At 41.8% G+C, this 19,365-nt stretch overlaps 1 protein-coding gene across 7 annotated transcripts in view; it reads left to right on the forward strand.

Moving 5' to 3' along the window:
* PALS2 (protein associated with LIN7 2, MAGUK p55 family member) overlaps window positions 1-19,365 on the forward strand; it is a 704,871-nt gene that overhangs the window by 43,555 nt on the left and 641,951 nt on the right. For 5 of the 7 annotated variants that reach the window (XM_069211397.1, XM_069211395.1, XM_069211396.1 and 2 more), the window contains one exon: window positions 15,189-15,306. Coding sequence is in view for 2 of the 7 variants with exons in the window: in XM_069211393.1 (XP_069067494.1) it covers window positions 18,082-18,106 (25 nt within the window). In the remaining 5 variants the exon portion in view is untranslated. Of the gene's footprint in view, window positions 1-15,188; window positions 15,307-18,032; window positions 18,107-19,365 lie in introns of those variants that run through there. The other 2 variants (XM_069211393.1, XM_069211390.1) reach the window with 2 other exon arrangements.

Genomic DNA, 19,365 nt, shown 5'->3' on the forward strand with positions numbered 1-19,365 from the left:
AGCACTTAAAAAAATAAAACAATATATTTTTTTCTCTTCTGAACAAATAAAACTTTGTTTTGCGCTGGCATTAGTCAATGATTACAAACTGGTAATCATTTTGATTTCCATATTGTGGCAAAATGGCTGTCAAATATGCACGCACAGTATCATTGTGTGGAAACATTGGTACCGGAAAGTAAATGACAAATAACAAGTACAGGTCACTTTGTGTCACAGTAACAATGATTTGCAAATGTGGGTGGTTCTGGCGATGCTTGGCATAACATTGTCTGCTGGAACAAAGTGGAGATCTTCAGGTCGTGAGTGCTAATCCTGACTAGGTGGGCTCAGCCTTTCATCCTCCTGAAAGGAGGCACATTGAGACCCATGAGTGAGTAATAGTAAAATCTGTTATTTACAATGCTTAGAAATTGCAGAAGTGCAGTATGAAGGCTATATAAAAATGTTAAAATTTAAAACTGTTCTTTTAAGGGCACACCAGGAGAAAAGAGTAATCGGTTGCACAGTGTAAGCAGTGTATTTGTTCTGGAAGATTACTGTGATAGGCTGCAAGGGTCCGGGCGAGTAAGTTCTATGTATACAAATGCACAAACTGACAAAATCCTTCATAATTGAACTATATTCTCTGAAAAGACCAAAGGTTGGAGTGATATTATAGTTGGGTGTTGTAATAGAAAAACCGTGGTTTTAAAACAAAAAGATACTGACATTTGAGTCATTTTACTGTTCTGACGAATCACCCCAGTGTGGAGTTTGGGCGCAGGGTCTAATCTGAAGTTAGGCTGTGCATCAAACCCCCCCCATACACAACCCACATTTCTTTTTTGGTAATTAAATTTCCTAGTCCCTCGAGACACCCTTGGAAGTCCAGCAACAAATACCATCCTTCCCAAACCCCGACCCTCTAAGACACACAACCCACTTTTTTTAATTATTTTTTTATTTTTAGTAATTTATTTTCCCAGCCCCTCGAGACTCCCTTGGAAGTCCAAAGTCCCTTACCTGCCCCTTTGTCTTTTTTTCAAAAGCCTTTTCCAAACTAGGACCAGGCCCCTGAGTCCTGTAGTGGCTGCCACAACATTTCTGTTCATGTTGTGGCCACCCAATTGGAGTGTTTGCTATGAAAAAGACCCCCTCAGCCAATATAATGTAAAAGGGATTTGTAGAGTGCAAGCTAATTACCTGTGAGGGTGTCTGGGTGCTGAGTGGGACCAGAGAGTCAGGAGCATTAGTCGCAGAGCAAGGTCTTCAGGTTTTTCTTTGGAATATTGTGAATGGTGGGGGTGTGCTGATGTCCTGGGGGAGGGCGTTCCAGGTCTTAGCTGCTAGATAGGAGTATGAGCAGCCTCCTGCTCTGCTTCTGTGGATGCAGGAAATGTGTGCAAGTGATAGTTCAGCTGATTGGAGGTTGTTGGTTGGAAGGTGAAAGCACAAATGGTGTTTTGGATAGTCTGGTCCATTCTGATGTAGTGGCAATGGTGAGTATCTTGAACTGGCAGTTTTTCTGGATGGGGAGCCAGTGGAGTTCCTTGAGGCGAGGAGAGGTGTGTGCAGCAGGGTGCGTTGAGAAAAAGTCTCACTGCAGAGATTTGGATGGTTTTGAGCTTGTGTGTAAGGTGGGTGGGTATTCTGTAGCAGAGGGTGTTGCTGTAGTCTAACAGTCTCATGACCAGGGCTGGTTGACTTATTTTTTTTTTTTTTTTTTTGGTGTGCTTTAGAAGCCATTTGAAGATTTTTCGGAGCATGCAGAGGATGTTGAAGCAAGGGCCATTGAGCTTGAGGCAGTTTGTTCACATCCAGATGGTGACTTCTTTCATTCAGTGTTTGAAGTTGTTTTTGGTATTGATGGGGTCCTCTGAGAGCCACAGGATGAGTTGTGTCATCAGTGTACAAGATGATGCTTCGTCTGTCAGAGTGGGTGTTTTTCACCAGAGGCATGAGGTAGATGTGGCAGATGGTGGGGCTGAGGGACTCTACAGATGATGTCTGTGGGTTTGGAAGTGAAAGGCAGTAGCCTGTTGCATTGTGTTCTTCCAGACATGATGAGCGCCCCCATTGAGTGGCTGGACCTTGTAGTCTGGTGAGGAGAGTGAGCTTTGAGACCTTGTCGATAGCTGCAGAGAGGTTGAACAGAATTATGGCTGCAGTGTGTCCCTGGCCCATTATGATATGGATGTCGTCCATTTAAGTGAAGAGGGCCGCTTTGGTGCTATGGTTGCTGCGAAATCTGGGTTGTGAGTTGTCTTGGAAAGTCCATCAACAGCCAGCACAATATCCTAGAGTGTTCCGGGGAAGGGACGCAGAGAGATGGGTTATTAGTTGCCGAGGACTTCAGGGTCTGCAGGAGGTTTCTTAAGGAGGGGGGGGTGGGGTGAACTGTGTGTTTCCTGACATCCGTGACTGTAGCTGTAGAGATGGATGTGTTAATCATGGACTATAGTATTGGGCTTAGCGTGATGCTGCCATGGTTGAAGGGGTGGCGCGGGCAAGGATCAGTTGAGGCCCCTTAGTGGGTGCTATGAGCATTGTGATTTCTTATGTGGTCAGTGGGGTCCAGTGGGGGAGGGCTTGGGGTGTGGCAGGGAAGGGGGGTCGTGGGAGGTGTAGGAGGATCGAAGTTTGTGGTATATGTTTGAGATTCTGTTGTGGAAAAAGTCTGAGTTGATTGCAAAGGTCTTGCAATGGCATTATTGCTTTGTATGTGGCTTCGGGGTGAGTGAATTATTTGATCGTGAAGAGCTCTTTAGAATTGTTGTTTCTGGCTTCGGTTCTTTGGGACAGGACCCCCTTCTTGGCAGCAGTCAGCTCGTGGTGGTAGGATCTGAGTGCGTCCTTGTACGCTCTTCTTTCTGAGGGTTTTTTAGATGATCGCCACTTATTTTCCAGCTGTTAACTGTGTCTCTTTTGGGTTCCTGAGGGTGTCTGTGTGCCAATTTGCCTGCTTACGGTTTTTCTTGGATTTGTTGTGTGAGGGGAGCGAGGCTGTTGGCACAGATGGTGAGTCCGTCATTGAGGCCCAGAGAGTTTCTGTTAGCGGAGTCGGAGAGTGGGATGGTATAAGTTGAGGGTGTTGATCCAAGTTTGTTGGGCGATTTCTTACAGTTGTGGTTCATGGAGGGGGCAGGGGTGTGTTGCTGCCGTCATGCTTGTAGTTGTGGACATTTTTTAATGGATGATCTAATGGTCAAGCCCGGTAAGTGAAAGGCTGTGGTTAGTTTTGGCTGTATTGCAAGTGGGGAAGATGGCGGTCCAGTGTTTGGCCTGTAGTGTGCATGGGGCCAGTCACAAGTGGCACGAGTCCGACATTGCGAAGGCAGTCTAGAATGTTGATGTTGTTGGGGGTCAGTGGTATCATCTAGATGGAAGTGGAAGTCGCAGGGGAGGAGAAAGTTCTTGGAGCTGAGGGCAGCGGGTGAGATGAGGTCAGTGATGAGGTTGCCGAAATTCTGTTGTGGGCCTGTTGGTTGGTAGGTGAGGATTTCCATTGTGGTTGAATTGCTATCCGTTTAGATTTTGAAGTGGAGGTGTTTGATGAAACTGGTATCCAGGTCGTTGGTGGCAGTGTACTTTATCTTTGTGGATTATTGTGACACCTTTTCTGGGTTTAGACGTTTGGTGCAGGATCTTGTAGCCTGCTGCAATGGCATTGGCAAGGTCTGGGATGGATACCAGGTTTAGCCATGTTTCTATGAGGAAGGTGTGGGGTTGTGTGTGGTCTCAAACCTCTGGTGTGTTCGTGGAAGGAGATGCTGTTAAGTAGTATGCATACCAGTGGTTGTTGGTGGATGGTGGTTGTGATCGTCGGTGCTTGCAGGTGGCTGATTTGCGAGTGAGATGAGGAGTGGCAGAGCAAGAGAAAAGTCCTACTGCGGTGATGGGTGAGGCTTGGAAGCACTGGTCTGTACTCAGCCGGGGTTTCATGCGATGGATTGAATTTTTGAATTTCAGCCCAATGGTCAGGACAACTATAAATCTTTAACCTTAAATTTTAAAAAACTATTGTAGGTATTGACACCGAATGGCAAAAATATTGCTTTCTGCATAAAGGTGTAGCTTTCTGCCAGATTTGGTGGTGTTCCTTTCAGTCGTTTTGGATGTAGTGCCGTTTAAAAATCCTTATGAAAAATGGGTGGGGAAATTGCGTTTTGCCCCACCCCCCTTTTTAGGGTCGAGCCTGCGTCACATGCGCTTGCGCATGCATTTCACTTGCGAGACGCTTTAGGAGTTAGAAAAGGGCTCGGAGCCCCGTCCATGTCACGTCAGTGTCTTTCATTGGTTCGTGGGCTTGCCTGTTAAAATCTGCTTGCTTTCATTAGTGGAAGGCATGCATACGTCATGCCTTTTCCGGTGGTTAGCCCTCCTCGAGTGCAGAGGCCAAGTAATGAAAACATGCGAGGCTCGCTGTTACCCGTCAGGTTTGTGGACTACTTTTTATCTTTTGTTCGCAGCGCGATCTCGCTTGGCAGAAGTCGAGCACTTTGCATAATATCGACCCTGTTACATAGGTAATTGCACTTTTGCCGGTTACGTAGATAATTGCACTTTTGCCGATAGGTTTCACTACGAGTAAACTGTAGCAGCGGGTTGGCGCTGTTTTTTCCACTCAATGTGGCAAGAAAAATCTGGTTGGGAGTTTACAACTGCTAATAGCTGTAACTCAGAGAAATGCGAGACCTTATTGCATTGCAAATGCTTGTTTATCTCTGCCTCTCCTTAATAGATCACTGATCTTTAGATGGTGATCCTAAGCTCACTTGTCACCAAAATGGCAGCAAGGCTTCCAAAGTCGACTGGGTACAGTACTTATTTTTTTGCCCCAAGGATTCCAGTTTACCTCGCATCAATGCCAATTGATGAGGTTTCAAGACTGAATCTACAGTTCTTGCTTATTTATTGCGTGATGTATGTGGTGCCCACGTGCAATTATGTGCTTAATTGAGTAACTTATTGGAATGACAGTGAAGACTATGGTTTACCTTGCCACTCCTGCTGAGTTTAGTACTAGGTGTCAATTTGAGCGACCATCCAAGCCACAACCTCATCCCCGAATGAAACCATTACTTTTTAGAGAATTTTTTTCTAATGAGATTTCGCATTTACAACAGCACATAACATGCCGCAGCTGTATACATATGTGCTCTAAGAGTAAAAATCAATTTTATTAGCAAGAAACATTTACAGCTATGTAAACCATGTGTTTACTCGAGCATATAGTATCTCTTTTTCGACACGTGAGTCACGCAGATTAGCTTGCCAAGTCGCAAGTTGAAATGTAACGAGATGCATGCTCTACTTTACACCCTGAAATAGAGAAATCTATGTAAACAGTTTATCTATATAAAGCTTCTTTTGGTCAGAACACAAATGAACAGAAAGTGATGTAACCTTTATATAAACTTGCCTGGTCAACACTAGATGAGCAACTACTACCCAATGGTGTAGGTCTGCATTCCTAAATTAACTGTTTGTTGAAACAGTTAACATTATCATACCTTAACTGTATGAGGGGGGCTGAGACAATAAACAGTTGGCTACTATGCGCGCACACGGGGTACCAAGGTTTATTTTCTGAATAAACTAAAATAGAAATATGGCAAGTCAATGAAATATGGGTAACATGAGTAGCAACACAATAGAACTCTCTGCTTCCCCAGACGTGCAGTGAAGAGTACTTTCTGTCAGGAAACTCAGACAATCGCATGAGCAGCACTCCACTAAGAAACACAGGAACAGATATCAAGCATGTGAAACAGCCCACAAATTGTGTGGAGAATAAGCAGAAAATGTGACTTAAGAGAGGAGGAGGGATAACACAGCAAAATGTCCTAGGTAAGTACGCTTTCCTCACAGAAGAGACAAGAAGTTGAACAACAGGAAGAGAAAAAGGGAATCAGACCAGCAGATCTAGCACAGTAGCTAACACTAAAAAAGTACTACTAGTGGTATGAGAAACGACAGCACTAGTGAACAAAATGGACAGAATAAGAATTGAACCAAACCTACTACGACGAGATATGGATAAAATAGAGGACTGTGGCGCAAGATGAGCAAACTTTGTAATTGCTGAAATCAAGACGCTGCGGGCACCGTCCGGTAGAGAAACTGTTTGCTTAAAACAAGGATTCAAGGCTGCTTGGCCAATGGGCAAGGAAAATCAAGGCAAAGTACTAGAGTAGCAGAGCGTTCACTCACAGGACTGTTCATCTTCAAACCAAAACGGCTATCTGACTTATTCACTGTAGAGCGGGCCCACAGAATACCAGGCCCTCACTGAATCAAGGGGCTCCACTAAGAGCAGCACTTGCAAGATTGTTCAGCTTTTAAATTAATATGCCATATGTCAGGCCTTCAGACAATCTGGAATAATCCACTACGGAAATGTGCAACAACGTCCCTATTGGTGAAGTTATGCTTTATAGCGAATTACAGGAGACCACAGTGGGTTTCTTGTTTAGTTCTTACAGAGTATGTCTTCGTATATGTACAGGTCAAAAAGTGTGGCATCCCTTATTGGATATGCAAGCCCTCACCCACCAAGGTGGCATGCTTGGGTTGAGTTGTAATGCCCTGCACTGGGTTTTAAGTGTGGGAGATTGGGGGATAGGTGGTGTTAAAATTGGCTAGGGGACAGTTAACAAGGACTCTCTTTAATTTACAGCACCAGATAAAGAAAACTAAAGTAGAATAATACAGTAGTTGGTCACTACCCTGAAACAGAAAAGGGAGGGAAGGAAAAAAGGCAGAACTAACCACTAGCGAGCAAGAATGTTTGAAGGATACAGCAACCAACAAATGAAATTGCTTTAAGCCCACAGTACAAGTATACTTAAGTATACACCAGGTTGAAAGCTTATGCTCGACCTAAAATAGGAGTCAGAAGGCTGAGTAACCGAGAGGAGAAAGAGGGAGGTGTAAAATGGAGAAATATGAGGAGTTGGGGGACATGTAAAGAGACAGTGCGTGTTGGCGGAATGAGAGGGACATGTGAGAGAAGAAACATACAGAGGGAAGAGATTGGTGATGCTGGCTTTTCTTTTCACCTTATCAGAATACGTTACCATGAGATGTCCCCTTAGTCTTTGAACCAATGCCTTCTTCTAAATATGTTTTTCTGTCAACATTCACAAAGGGCAAGGTGTCCCTTCCCGTTTGTGAGTGGGTTGCCAGCTTTTTTGAGTTGGTGGTAAAATAATAATGCTTTGTGACTGGATTTCGGTTGCATAACGTTAATACATACCATAATGAATCAGTATTTGGAAGGGGCGCCTTAAACCTGGCCCTTCCAAATACTGATACCTTAGTGTTTTCTAAACCCATTTAATGATTTGAAACATGTTTTCATTAGCTGTAGTTAGGGTTGGTATATTTAAAAAAAGTACAAGTGCTTTCATGATTGCAGACGCTCCAATTTACTGAGTTTGCGATTGTTAAAACACTTTAAAATAGAAACAGGATGAAGTTTTAAGTACAAAGTTAATGTAGGGGTGTTTTTAGTCTTTGCAAAACTGCTCTTTGTACCTCTTCATTGTACTGTACTTATTCCTCGTTTATTCCCCTTGCCTGTTTTCCCTCTTAATTGTTTTTTCTTTCATGTTTCTAGACTTTTTTTTAATTTCCTTAGTTGTTGGGCAGTTTTCGCATACGTTTTGATTTGGTTTCCCTTTCATTTTGCCTCTTTTTTTTCACGGTTTCCCCTTATATCAATCTTATTTTTTTCTTTTCCTTTAAATATTCATGTTTTTTGTTACTCTTTTCCTTACACCTATTGGGTTGAGGAACTCTGGCTTCCTCCTTCTCCAAGGGGATTATTAGTTCAGGGTCAGAGAGTTTATGCAGTATGTTGCAATCTGCTGAGTTACGAGTAAATTGTTTGGGAAAAGGACATCTCTGCTGTCTCAAAACGTGGGGGTGTGGTACAGAAAAGTAAGGGGAATGTTGCTGGATGTTAATTTGTTTCTATTTGAATACTTAATCATTCAGATTAGCTACATGCTGGCACCAAAATAAACACAACATATTGGATACAATCATAGTTAAAAATTGTCATACCACATAATTTGTACTGTTTGAAATTGACCATTTTTACCTCTTGACATCCGTGGTATATACAAAGCTAAAACAGTAAATGATACCGCATGCTTAATTACTCCCTTGCTTTGAAGTAATACACAGTATCTGAACTCTGATACTATCCCAAGTTAATTGTTTCAGTGCCTTTATTATATCTCAGATTCAAGACCATACTGTCCAAGTAAATGAGAAAGCAAAATTTGAATGTTTTTTGGGATACAGCATAATTTAATTGCATTTAGTGAAGCCACTCTACAATGTGTTGAAATCTATTTGCAAGATATATTTTAATACTTTGATGGCTGAAAATGTAAAAGTGCCTTACAGTTCTCAAAACTGGCATATTACAGGTGCAAAACTTCTAGACCACAGCAAGTCTCAATCCTTGCCTCTTTCACTTTTTAGTCAAAGTGCTGTTGCACAGTTGTAGATGAGCCCTACTCCTCGCACTAATTGAAACTTATAGTGGGCCTTACAATTAAGAGACCATCTCATTCCTTGTTTTTCCATTGTCAGATAACGTAATTTATAATAAGAATGCTGGTTTAGCAGGTTTCACATAAAAAGATCCCATTTTCCTAACAGATGTAAGTAACTCATGTACTGTTCAGTGTCTGGCTGCATCATCCCGATAGGTCTTTTAAACACTTTTGCTAAATTGGCTACTCTTATTTCCTACCTTTCCTTTAGAAAGATTTGGAATGTTGGCAGCCTCTGGATTAGGCAGATATTCTAATATATCTTAGTAGACCACACTCTTCCTTGACCCCAAGTGCTTTCACTATCCTGGTTCAATAGAAAAGGCATTTCTTTGTATTGATAAGTTAAGTAGCTAGTAAGATCGCTCAGGGAACTGAATACTTGCTGCATAGATATGTGCAACCATCAGGTCACCATTTAAATGAGCATCCCAGCGTTGGCCATGAACGCCTAGGCCTAATGCACAACTACACCATTAAGTTTCTCTTCCACAGGATCCTTCTCAATAGTCATAAGCACTGAATAGTCCCACCCACATGCTGGAATCCCCGAGCACTTTAAAAAGACTACATATGTGTATAACAAAAGTGGTACCATACTTACATATATGTTGGTGGCCTAAAGAAAGCTAACAATGGCCAAATTTCATTGAATTCTCATTATAAAAAACCTGCAATTCCATAGAAGTGCGACACTGTAATACAGTGACAATAGAAAATCTTTCACAAATCTTTTTTTAAAAGAAAAGGGAATATCAAACATTGTTAGCTTAGGCTGCACTGCAAAACATAGTAGAGAAAATGGGCACTGTACCTTTTAAGAGCCTCACAGTACCTCCCTTTATCCCATTATACCTCACAGGTCAATTCAATTTTCTGGCTCATGGAAATGGGATCCTGGTGCGCTGTGCTGTGTCTGTTTTGGCAAAAATATTTTATAAATCTTTCAGAACCTTGTACGTGGAGCTTTCACTTGACGTCTCTTGTCATTTAGGGTAGTTTTACACCGCATTTTGACAGAAAATGATCGAAATTTTCTGTTAAAAATGCCATCACTCTGTGAAGTGCCCTTCATGTGGAAAAAAGAAGTCTGTCAGAACCGGCTCTGCATTATGTGTCCTCCTAAGAATCACATCCATGATTCTTGTACCCATTGTCAATCCTTCTCCAGAAGGACTCTGAAAGATAGAAGGAAAATCAGACTATACGGGTTGCAGCAAAGGATGGGAAAAAATGCTGCCAAATCTTCTAGAAGCCATGGAAAAGGTTAGTCTTCTATTAGAGATGCTTCATCTCGTGCCAAGGACTCCCCTAGTGGCAGTGCAATGAGCAAAGACATCAGAGGACAAGACATTACTCCTGTTCGACAAGAAGCATGACAACGAGGAGCACAGTGTTAGACACATGGCTACTTGCTTGTCATCAGGTATGACGTTGAGACACTCTACAGTTAAATCACCCTGATGACAAGAACACCATTGATGTCAAACACCTCCTTTGACTGTAAGACCACAGTTGTCAAAACAAGATACCAACTTTGCTGTCAAATCACCCCAGCCGACAATAGTGGCATCTAGTTCAATAGCTTTGTCACTATTTGTGGAACTATCTTCTAGATGGTCACAGAAGTTTCATCCAGGGAGACCTGTACTTCAGGCTCTAAATACTCTCAAACATACTCTTCATCATGTCATACACCACAAATTATGCTTTCTGGTACATATTCACCAAGGGGAGCCACGCCACCTGACTTCTCCCCAGGTTCAGTAACATAGCCTAAAATCTCCTTATGTTCTCACCGACCACAGGGCAGTCCAGTGTTGACTCTTAGTCATTGTTTTAGATATAAATTCAGACATAGATCTTGGAAATGCTCTAGAGAAAGACACCAGTCCTTTTACTCCAGATCAAGAAGAGTTAGTACAAGGCAAAACAGGAGGTCACGATCTTACCACAGAACACAGTGTCCTTCACGGACGACAACCTCAAGATTTTCAATCTGAGATTCTCTGACGTTCTGTAACACACCACCAGCAAGGGTATCTCCAATTGATGGCTATGCAACCTCTACTGAGGTTCTAGTAAGAGGTACAGCAAAGTTGAAATTACAATGCCCACTCCTACTACAGCTACATGTGTCATCTATGGGACTTTATATCAAAGAACGTCATCAGGACCTCTTGCCCATCTGATCCTGCTCTTCCTTCAACTATAATGCAGTTATTCTTGACACCTGCATTTATAAAGTTGGCTCCATCTTGAAGTATATAACTGCTGACCAAGAATCTTTCTCAAGGCTGATGCTCCACCTGATTTGTTAATTGTGGCTGTAGCGAGGAAATAATGAATAGTAGGCCATTGTCTTGCGTACAGCTGGATAAGGAAACCAAAAGAAAAGACCCTCTGGGAATTAAAATGTGTGGAACAACCGCTTTTACAATGAAAGCAATGTGTGCCAGTGCCCTTTTAGGGAGGTATAATCGATCTCTTTGTGACTCCCAACAAAGATTTATGTATAAACTCCCTAAGGAAAGCAGGCAAGATTTTCAGGAGGTCATTAATGAGGGGATGCTGGTAAAAAATCAGATCATTGGTTCAGCTGCTGACATAGATGTATCTGCTCATGGTTACTGCCAACATATTTGCGCTAGGAAAAGCTTGTGGCTTAGACCAACAGGTCTAAAGCCGGTAGCACAAACAAAAAAAATTCCTATACTTGCCATTCTCAGGAAACACAATGTTCGGATCTTGTGCAGATTGATGAAATGTCACGGATGAACACTGAATTGGAAACATTAAAAGCTGTGGGCCTAATAAACATTAAAAAAGAATCTAGAAGGAGGTACAAGCCATATGACACTGAGTTACTACTCTCAGAGGGTTTAAACCCTTCACTGGTCACCCCACCAGCAACGCCAATAGCAAGAACAGTCATACCATCAACTCAGATCCTCCAGAGGAAGAGGAGTGCAACATCCGCAGTCTACAGCAGGAAAAACTCCTAAACAGTGAGCCGCGTCTTCCCCCAAATCTGTCAGTCCACTGAGAGGAAATATTGTAACACACGTACTTTTAAAAGTGGCTACTGTTAACTAAAGACAGTTGGGTTTTGAATATTGTTCAGAATGGGTATACTCTTTGTTTCAAGTCCCCTCCTCCATCTCTTCCTCCAACCAAAGCATCGTCTTATCAGCAAGATCGATTACAGAAAGAGGTGAATATTTTATTACAGCCCAATGCAGTGGAGGAGGTACCTTCACATCAGAAAAGGTTGAAAGCGTAGACCCAATATTTTCTGAGTCATAAAAGGACCAAAAACAGATACTCAGGCCTATTCTCGACCTGAGGGTACCGAACCAGTAAATAAGAAGTGACAAATTCAGAATACTTGCATTACACCAGAACCACCCTCAAGTACATCAAGGAGGCTGGATGTGTGCTATACATCTTCAAGATGCCTACTTACTCCTTTCGATCATAAAAAAGCATCAAATGTTTTTAAGGTTCACAGTAGGCTCAAGACATTTTCAGTCTAAACTGCTCCCTTTTGGACTGAAGTCCGCTTTCTGAACATTTGCAAAATCGGTGGCATTTTCACTGCACATCTGAGAAAACAAAAGATATTTGTCTGCCCTTATCTTGACAACTGGCTAATAAAAGGAACATCTTCGAAAGAAACACTGAGCATTTTCAAGTATGTCTTCACATTAACCAAGGTAGACATTCAGGTAGACCTCGGAAAATCTACAGCTTCCCCAGTACAAAACATACATTAACAGGGAGCTATCACAAAATATGCAGTCCGAAAAAGTGTATCTTTCTGAGGAGAGACTTTTATCAATCTAACTGAAGTGTTGCATTCTGTTTCAACCCTGGCAGAATCAATGGCTTGTTGCATTTTTCTGGGTTCTCATGCCAGACGTCACATGAGACTTCTGCAGCATGTCCAGAGGACCTGTGGAACCAGTTTTTGAGCACTTGGGAGTAGAAATTGACTCTGTCACAATCGGCAATCGAATCACATCCATTGTGGACCAAGTTGAAAAATCTGATGAAGGAAACCTCATTCCATCAGGATCTCCCAGGCCAGACTCTACAAGGATGGGAAGTGCAATTGGGCCATTTAAGGACCTAAGGACTATTGTCACACTTGAAGACTGACCACATCAACCTACTAAAGTTGAGAGCAATTAATCTGGCTGTAAAATATTTTCTTATGACAATCCAAACAACTTCTCTGCTTGTTCAGACGGACAAACAAGTACCATGTACTACCTGAACAAGCATGGTGGGATGCACTCAAGACCTCTGTCCCTAGTGTCACAAGCCATATGTAACTGGCTTATTACAAGGCACTTGACAGGAAGCAGACACTCTGTCGAACCTTCCTAGAAATCCACAACTGTATTCTAAGCATCAAAGACCTAAAAGAAATTTTCCAAGAATGAGGATATCCTCAAATAGTCTTATTTGCAGACATAAAAAAACATAAAATGCCAAGACTACATCTCTAGATATTACCAGTCGGGGACTAAGGGGATTTTGCTTTGTTTTCTATTTTGTTAGACAGGGTAGATGCATTTCTGTACTCATTTCCACCAATTCCACTCACTCTGACTGTTCTGGTCAAATTATACGGCTCCAAAACCAGGATATCATTAGAACTGCCTAGTCACTGGTGTTTCACGTTCCATCGTCACCAATCTGAGTGACCACACAAGAGATTGCCATGCAGACAGGATCTTGTGTGCACGTTCAGAGGGCCTGATCCAGCACCCCCAAACTTACATCACTGAACTTAGCTCCTGAATTCCTGCAATATAGATACCATATCTTCTTCATGTGGCAAAGTTTGGTTTACAGGTTTCTTCTATTAAAGTTCTCCTTGCTGCTAATAACTGCCTCTAGGAATTCATCACTAATTTATTATTATTTTAATTTTTTAAATACCTATGGTGAAAGATTTTCTAGAAGGGGTTAAAAATGCTTTTCAACCAGTTAAGTCACCTTCTCCTCCTTGGGAGCTTTACGTTGTTCTCTCTAAATTAATAGGACTGACCACCACTGAATGCATTCACACAGCCTATTTACAATATTGCTACTACCTCTGCGTTAATGAACAATTCACAGTGTCCCATAGTAATAGAGTGGTCATGAGAACACACCCAAAATTGTCTTCCTACGGTGGCTTTGGATTTCCATGTTAACTAAACTATTTCCTTACCCACTTTTCCCTAATCCCTCAATGCCAGTAGAAACATCTTTACATTCTCTGGACATTGAGTCCTGAAATGTTATCTAGGCAAAACCAAAGATATAAGATAGTCAGACCAGACTGTCTTTTCATAAATTATGTCCAGCACGTACCGGCTTGCCTTCTTCTAAACAATCAATTTTTAGAGGGATTGTATCATGTATAATTCTTTCATACTAGATAGCAATTGACCCCCTATCTGAAAGTCCTAATGCACATTCAACATGGGGAAAAGCTGCTTCCATAGCCCTTATTTGAAATATTCCCATTTCTGATATATGCAAGGCAACTATTTGGAGATCTGTTCCTACATTTACTAGACTTTATTGCCAATTCAGACTCCAGAGCAATACTCAAGTAGGGCAGGCTTCTTTAAAGAACCTTTTAGGGACATTGTTAGAGCTGTTTTTATTTCATGTCTGCCTGTTTGTGGGATGGTCTTCCTATTCTGTTCAGTGCTTAGGACTATTGATGAGGAACCCCTGGAAGAGAAAGAAAAGTTACTCACCTGTAATCCTGCTTCCCTTCCAGGGGATGCCTCATCGAAGTCATAAACAGCCTTCCCACCTCCCCAGACAGGAACTGTTATAGCTGTCAACAATTGCTTCACTCAGGAATCCTAATTTCTATCTTATTGACCTATCTCACCAGTGAGGCATGATGGGATACAGGGGGTACTGTGAAATAATTGAATCACAGTGCCCGTTTTCTCTACTGTGCTTTGTATTGCAGCCTATAAGCTAAGAATACCTCATTTCCCCCCCCCCTTTTTTATTTTTATTTTTTTACTTTAAATAAAAGTTTGTGAAAGATTTTCTATGATCACCTTTTTAATAGTGATGCATTTGGATGTTTCCAATTTGAAAATCCAATGAAATATGATCATTTTTAGCCTTTATAGACTGCAAACATATATAAGGTACGATGGTACAAAGTTTGTTATACATATATGTGTACTTTCTAAAGTAGTCCTAGATCCCCACAAGTGGGCAGGACTATTCAGTGCTTATGACTTTGAGGATTGCCCTAGAAGAGAATTGGGAGGTGAGTAAACTTTTCATGTGGTTTAGGCGAAGTAAAATCAGAATTTTCATCCTTTTGACATAATTGGCAATCAATGCTCTTTTAAACATCCTTTCTTTAAAAGAGATCACGTTTTAAGATCTTTACACTGGTATTTTATAATCTAATTTTTCTTTTAAGACGTCATATTTCAGATCTGTTGAACATGCTACACTGAAATGATATAAACATAACACACATCCTTTGGTTTTATAATGAAGTGCAGGTTCCTACCTAAAATGTAATAGCAAGTCTTGTTTTTGCTACGTTGTGTCCCAGAAACCGCTCTTACATCTAATATGTTTTGTGTTCTCTTTCAGCCTCAAGTGTTCTTATGGGGTGGTACATGTATTTCTTCACTGGAGTGCAGTTCTTTAGTTCGACATTTACAAACCTGGACATTTGACCGAGTTACCAGCTTCTTCGCAAAGGAAAGAGGTAGATATCCACAAAGCAAACCCTTAAATTCTGATCTCTCCGATAGGATGTCTTTACTACAAAGGCTAGCAGTAAAAAGAGTTTAATTTAACCAATAAGATATGCTCCCATGTTTAAAATGAACTCTGGATATTTCATTTGCTATTAATGAAACTTTACGTTGGCTTTTTTTTTTCTACAAAAAATACGCCTGGCTTCAGGAAGCTTAGAGTTCTTTAATCTGTATACATTGATTGAACTTTGGCTGTGCCCAGAGAAGTATTTTTCTGTCGCCTTGCCCTGGTGGCTGTTTGATACATCATTCCACCACCTATTAAGTGTTTTTTGGATTTTTTACAGTTCATTATGTCATCAAGCTTTGCACTTTGTGTCACATTCAGTTCTTTATTTTAAGGGCACACCTTGACTACCTCACTGCCACAACCAGAGGCACCACCAATATCACCATTCCATCAATACCATGACTACGAGGATTTGCAAGGCCAGTAGGCCAGCATGTAATAATACATTAAAACATTGAAGCATGAATGAAGTATGAACGCATTCTCTCTGTGTGCCTGTGCTTGCGTTTATTGCCTCTTTAAAGGAAAAAACAAGCACTAGTAAAGACAATATGTCTGACCTTAGCTTCAAAATGTTATTGAAACCACACTGTTCAAACCAAGGAAAAATGTTTTTGGAATTTAAAACTTAGAAATATTACCACAACTAAAACGTTATGGCCAGAGAAATATGTACATTTATCTGAATGTTTTGGGCTCCCCACCGGAGGGGTTGAACAGTGTTACACTGTGTATAACTAAATACCGATCTGTGTCTAGTTGCTCGTGCAGGTAGTAATGCCCCCTGTTATTATACTCTTTTATGTTAGTGTGCACATCTTCACTTTCAAATACAGTATAATACTAGAGTTCAGCATGCATTGAATCAACCATTTGAACATCCCAGTCATCAGAAACAACACCAGGTCTAATTATATTAGTCATTGAAATTTTGAAGACATGGAATTTGAATGACCTCAGAAGGCCCGTATATAACAAATGGAACGTTGTCCCAAACAATCCCAGGTGGAATTGGTACTGCTGAAATGTTCACAAAGGACAAGTCTCTGCGGACCTTATGTGAGGAAATATATGAAGTTAGGACTTCATCCTCTTGCTTGACAGAAGAGCGTTCAGGAAGATAATGACCATTTATCAAGAGAAAAAAAACTGTCACATAAACCATCCATAAAAGAAAGGCAAGCAATGTCAGAAATATCCACAGATAGTTCCATGGGTAAACTAGTTATTTTTAAGCCATATGTACAGCTTACATGTCTTTGAAACCGTTTCAGTTGCAGCTGCGGATGAAGTAGAAGAAAAGTCATTAAGGTCGATGAAGTAACCAGCAGCAGTTTTCGCAAACACAGGAGCTGGTGCATTACTGGTGGATGTAGCCACTTCGCGTGGAGGTTCATAGTAGACAATGTTGTCTGTCTGTGTTGAGTTTGAATAGAAGACAGCCACAGCTTGGCCATTTGTTGTCGTGAAGTGGTAACAGGAATCAACAAAAGCTAATTTTTCCACCTTCCCCACGCTCAAGGGGGCATACGTAGCATTGTTGTGCATTCTGTTGTAGTCAGAAGTGTTATTGTATGTCCTGTTGGGTTGTGAGAGGGAACCGGGAACGACCCAGGGGCCCTCTGGGTTTACTGTGCAGAATCAACAACATGGTGTAGTTTGATGTTGTCAATGGAGACAAATCTGCTTGCTTTGGAACCAGGCAGTGGTGGTAGGATGACAGTTCTGGTACCTTTGTGTTCCAAGGACTTGGACTGGTGCTCTGTAGGATGGGCCGAATTCCTTCTTCGCAGCAATCTTCTCACAAACCAGATCCCCGAATCCAGCCTGTAGAAGTTGTTGGCAAACCCCTTATTCATACGATGGCAGCACTGGCGGATGAATTATCTAAAAATTGCTGAACTACTGTAACACAGCAAGACTTTCATTTATGTCAAAAGGTGTATCTGCTGCCGTCAAACCAGGGCCAGCTAGATCTGGGACATGCATAGGTATCCCTAAGAGAACCTCGTAAGGAGTGCGTCCTCTCAAGGACTGTCTTGGCAGATTACTCGGTGCTCTCTGGACCCCATATAGGTGATTTTTAGAAATGGGGTCTCTAGTTGGCAGAGTTATACACCCTTGTCCAAGTAGGGACCAAAGTCCTAGTCATGGTAAGTCACAACACAATCCAAATTATCCTGTGCCCACCTTCTTGTAGCTTGGCACTGAGCAGTCAGGATTAACTTAGAAGGCAAGGTGTAAAGTATTTGTGCAATAAACCATACAGTAGCACAGTGATAACACCAAAGAAAGTCACCACACAGGTTTTGAAAAATAGATATTTATCTGAATAGAATAAGGTAAAAACGACAAAGATCCAATAAGCACAAGCTGAAATATCACTTTAAAAAGGTTTAAAGGAGTCTCAATTCTTAGAAATAAACAGATGTTTCTTTGTTACACACAGTACCTGGGATGCGTCAAAAATAATGACGCACGGAGACCGCAGTAGAGGAGATGTGTCGAAAAATAAGATGTTGCGTCAGATTTTCTGGCGCAGAACAGACGATGCATTGTTTCTTTCTGCCCTGCAGGGGTTTGTATCTTTTTTTTAATGCACAGTCCAGGTTTCTCACAGTGATATGGGGTTATTTTGACACCCAGGGACGATGCGTTGAAAATCCTTGGCGCACTGGAAGAAGGAGCAGGCGCTGTATCGATCTGGTTGGTGATGCGTCAAATTTTTCCGTCGCAAGGTAGGTGCTGCTTTGAATTTCCAGTCAGGAAGTCAGCACTGCGTCGTTCCAGTTGGCTGTGCAGCAATTTCTCAGCTGCAATGCAGGCTTTGCGTTGATTTCTGCAGGCATTACATCAATTTTCAACGCACAACGAGATTCTTGAAGAGGTGAAGTCTTTGTTCACCCTGAGACTTCAGAAACAGGAGGCAAGCTCAGTCCAAGCCCTTGGAGAGCACTTCAGAGGAAGGCAGAGTCCTTCCAGCACAGTCAGAGGCAGCAGGGCAGCCGTCCTTCTCAGCAAAACAGTCCTGATGAGTAATTTGGGCGGCTAGGCAGCTTCTCTGATAGGGTGCAGGTGTAGGTCCAGAACTGAGTGTCAGAGACCCAGTTTATATACCCAAAAAGGCCTTTGAAGTGGGGGAAGCTTCAGAGAGTGGTTTTGAAATGCACAAAGTCACCTGTGGGAGGTTCTCAGTCCCTTGTTGGAGGGTAGGCCACTGGCCTTTGAAATGTAAGTGACAGGCCCTCCACCTGTCCAGCCCAGGAAGACCCATTCAGTATGCAGATGAATGTAGATGTAACTAAGTGTCCTGTGTTTGTGCTTGTCTGGGTGAAATGCACAAGGAATTTGTCAACCAGCATAGACCTGATGTTGATTGGAGACAGGCTGTATAAGGCACAGATGGTTTTAGGTGCAGAGAAATGCCTACTTTAAAAAAGTGGCATTTCTAAAATAGTATAATAATAAAATCCAATCTTGCCAATAAGCATGATTTTCTATTACCATCCTGGCCATACTAAAGATTACCTGGTTACCCCTTTCAGATCAGAATCTACCACTCAAAAAGTATATGAGGGCAGTCCTAATGTTAGTTAATGAAAGGAGCATGCCTCACAGTAGTAAAAAAGTAATTTAGGAGCTTTTCCCTACCAGGACATTTAAAACACATATGTACATGTCCTACTTTTTACCTACATACTTCCTCCCCTATGGGTTATCTAGGGTCTACCTTAGGGGGGGCTTATATGTAGAAAAAGGGGAATTTAGGGTTTGGCAAGTACCTTTAAATGCCAAGTCGAAGTGGCAATGAAACTGCTCACACAAGCCTTGCAATGGCAGGCCTGAGAAATGGTTAAGGGGCTACTTATGTGGGTGGCACAATGAGTGCTGCAGGCCCACTTGTAGCATTTAATTTACAGGCCCTTGGTACATGTAGTCCACTTTACAAGGGACTTACAGGTAAATTAAATATGCCAATTAGGGATGAACCAATGTT

This window comes from Pleurodeles waltl, chromosome 10 (assembly GCF_031143425.1).
Source record: "Pleurodeles waltl isolate 20211129_DDA chromosome 10, aPleWal1.hap1.20221129, whole genome shotgun sequence".
Taxonomy (NCBI): domain Eukaryota; kingdom Metazoa; phylum Chordata; class Amphibia; order Caudata; family Salamandridae; genus Pleurodeles; species Pleurodeles waltl.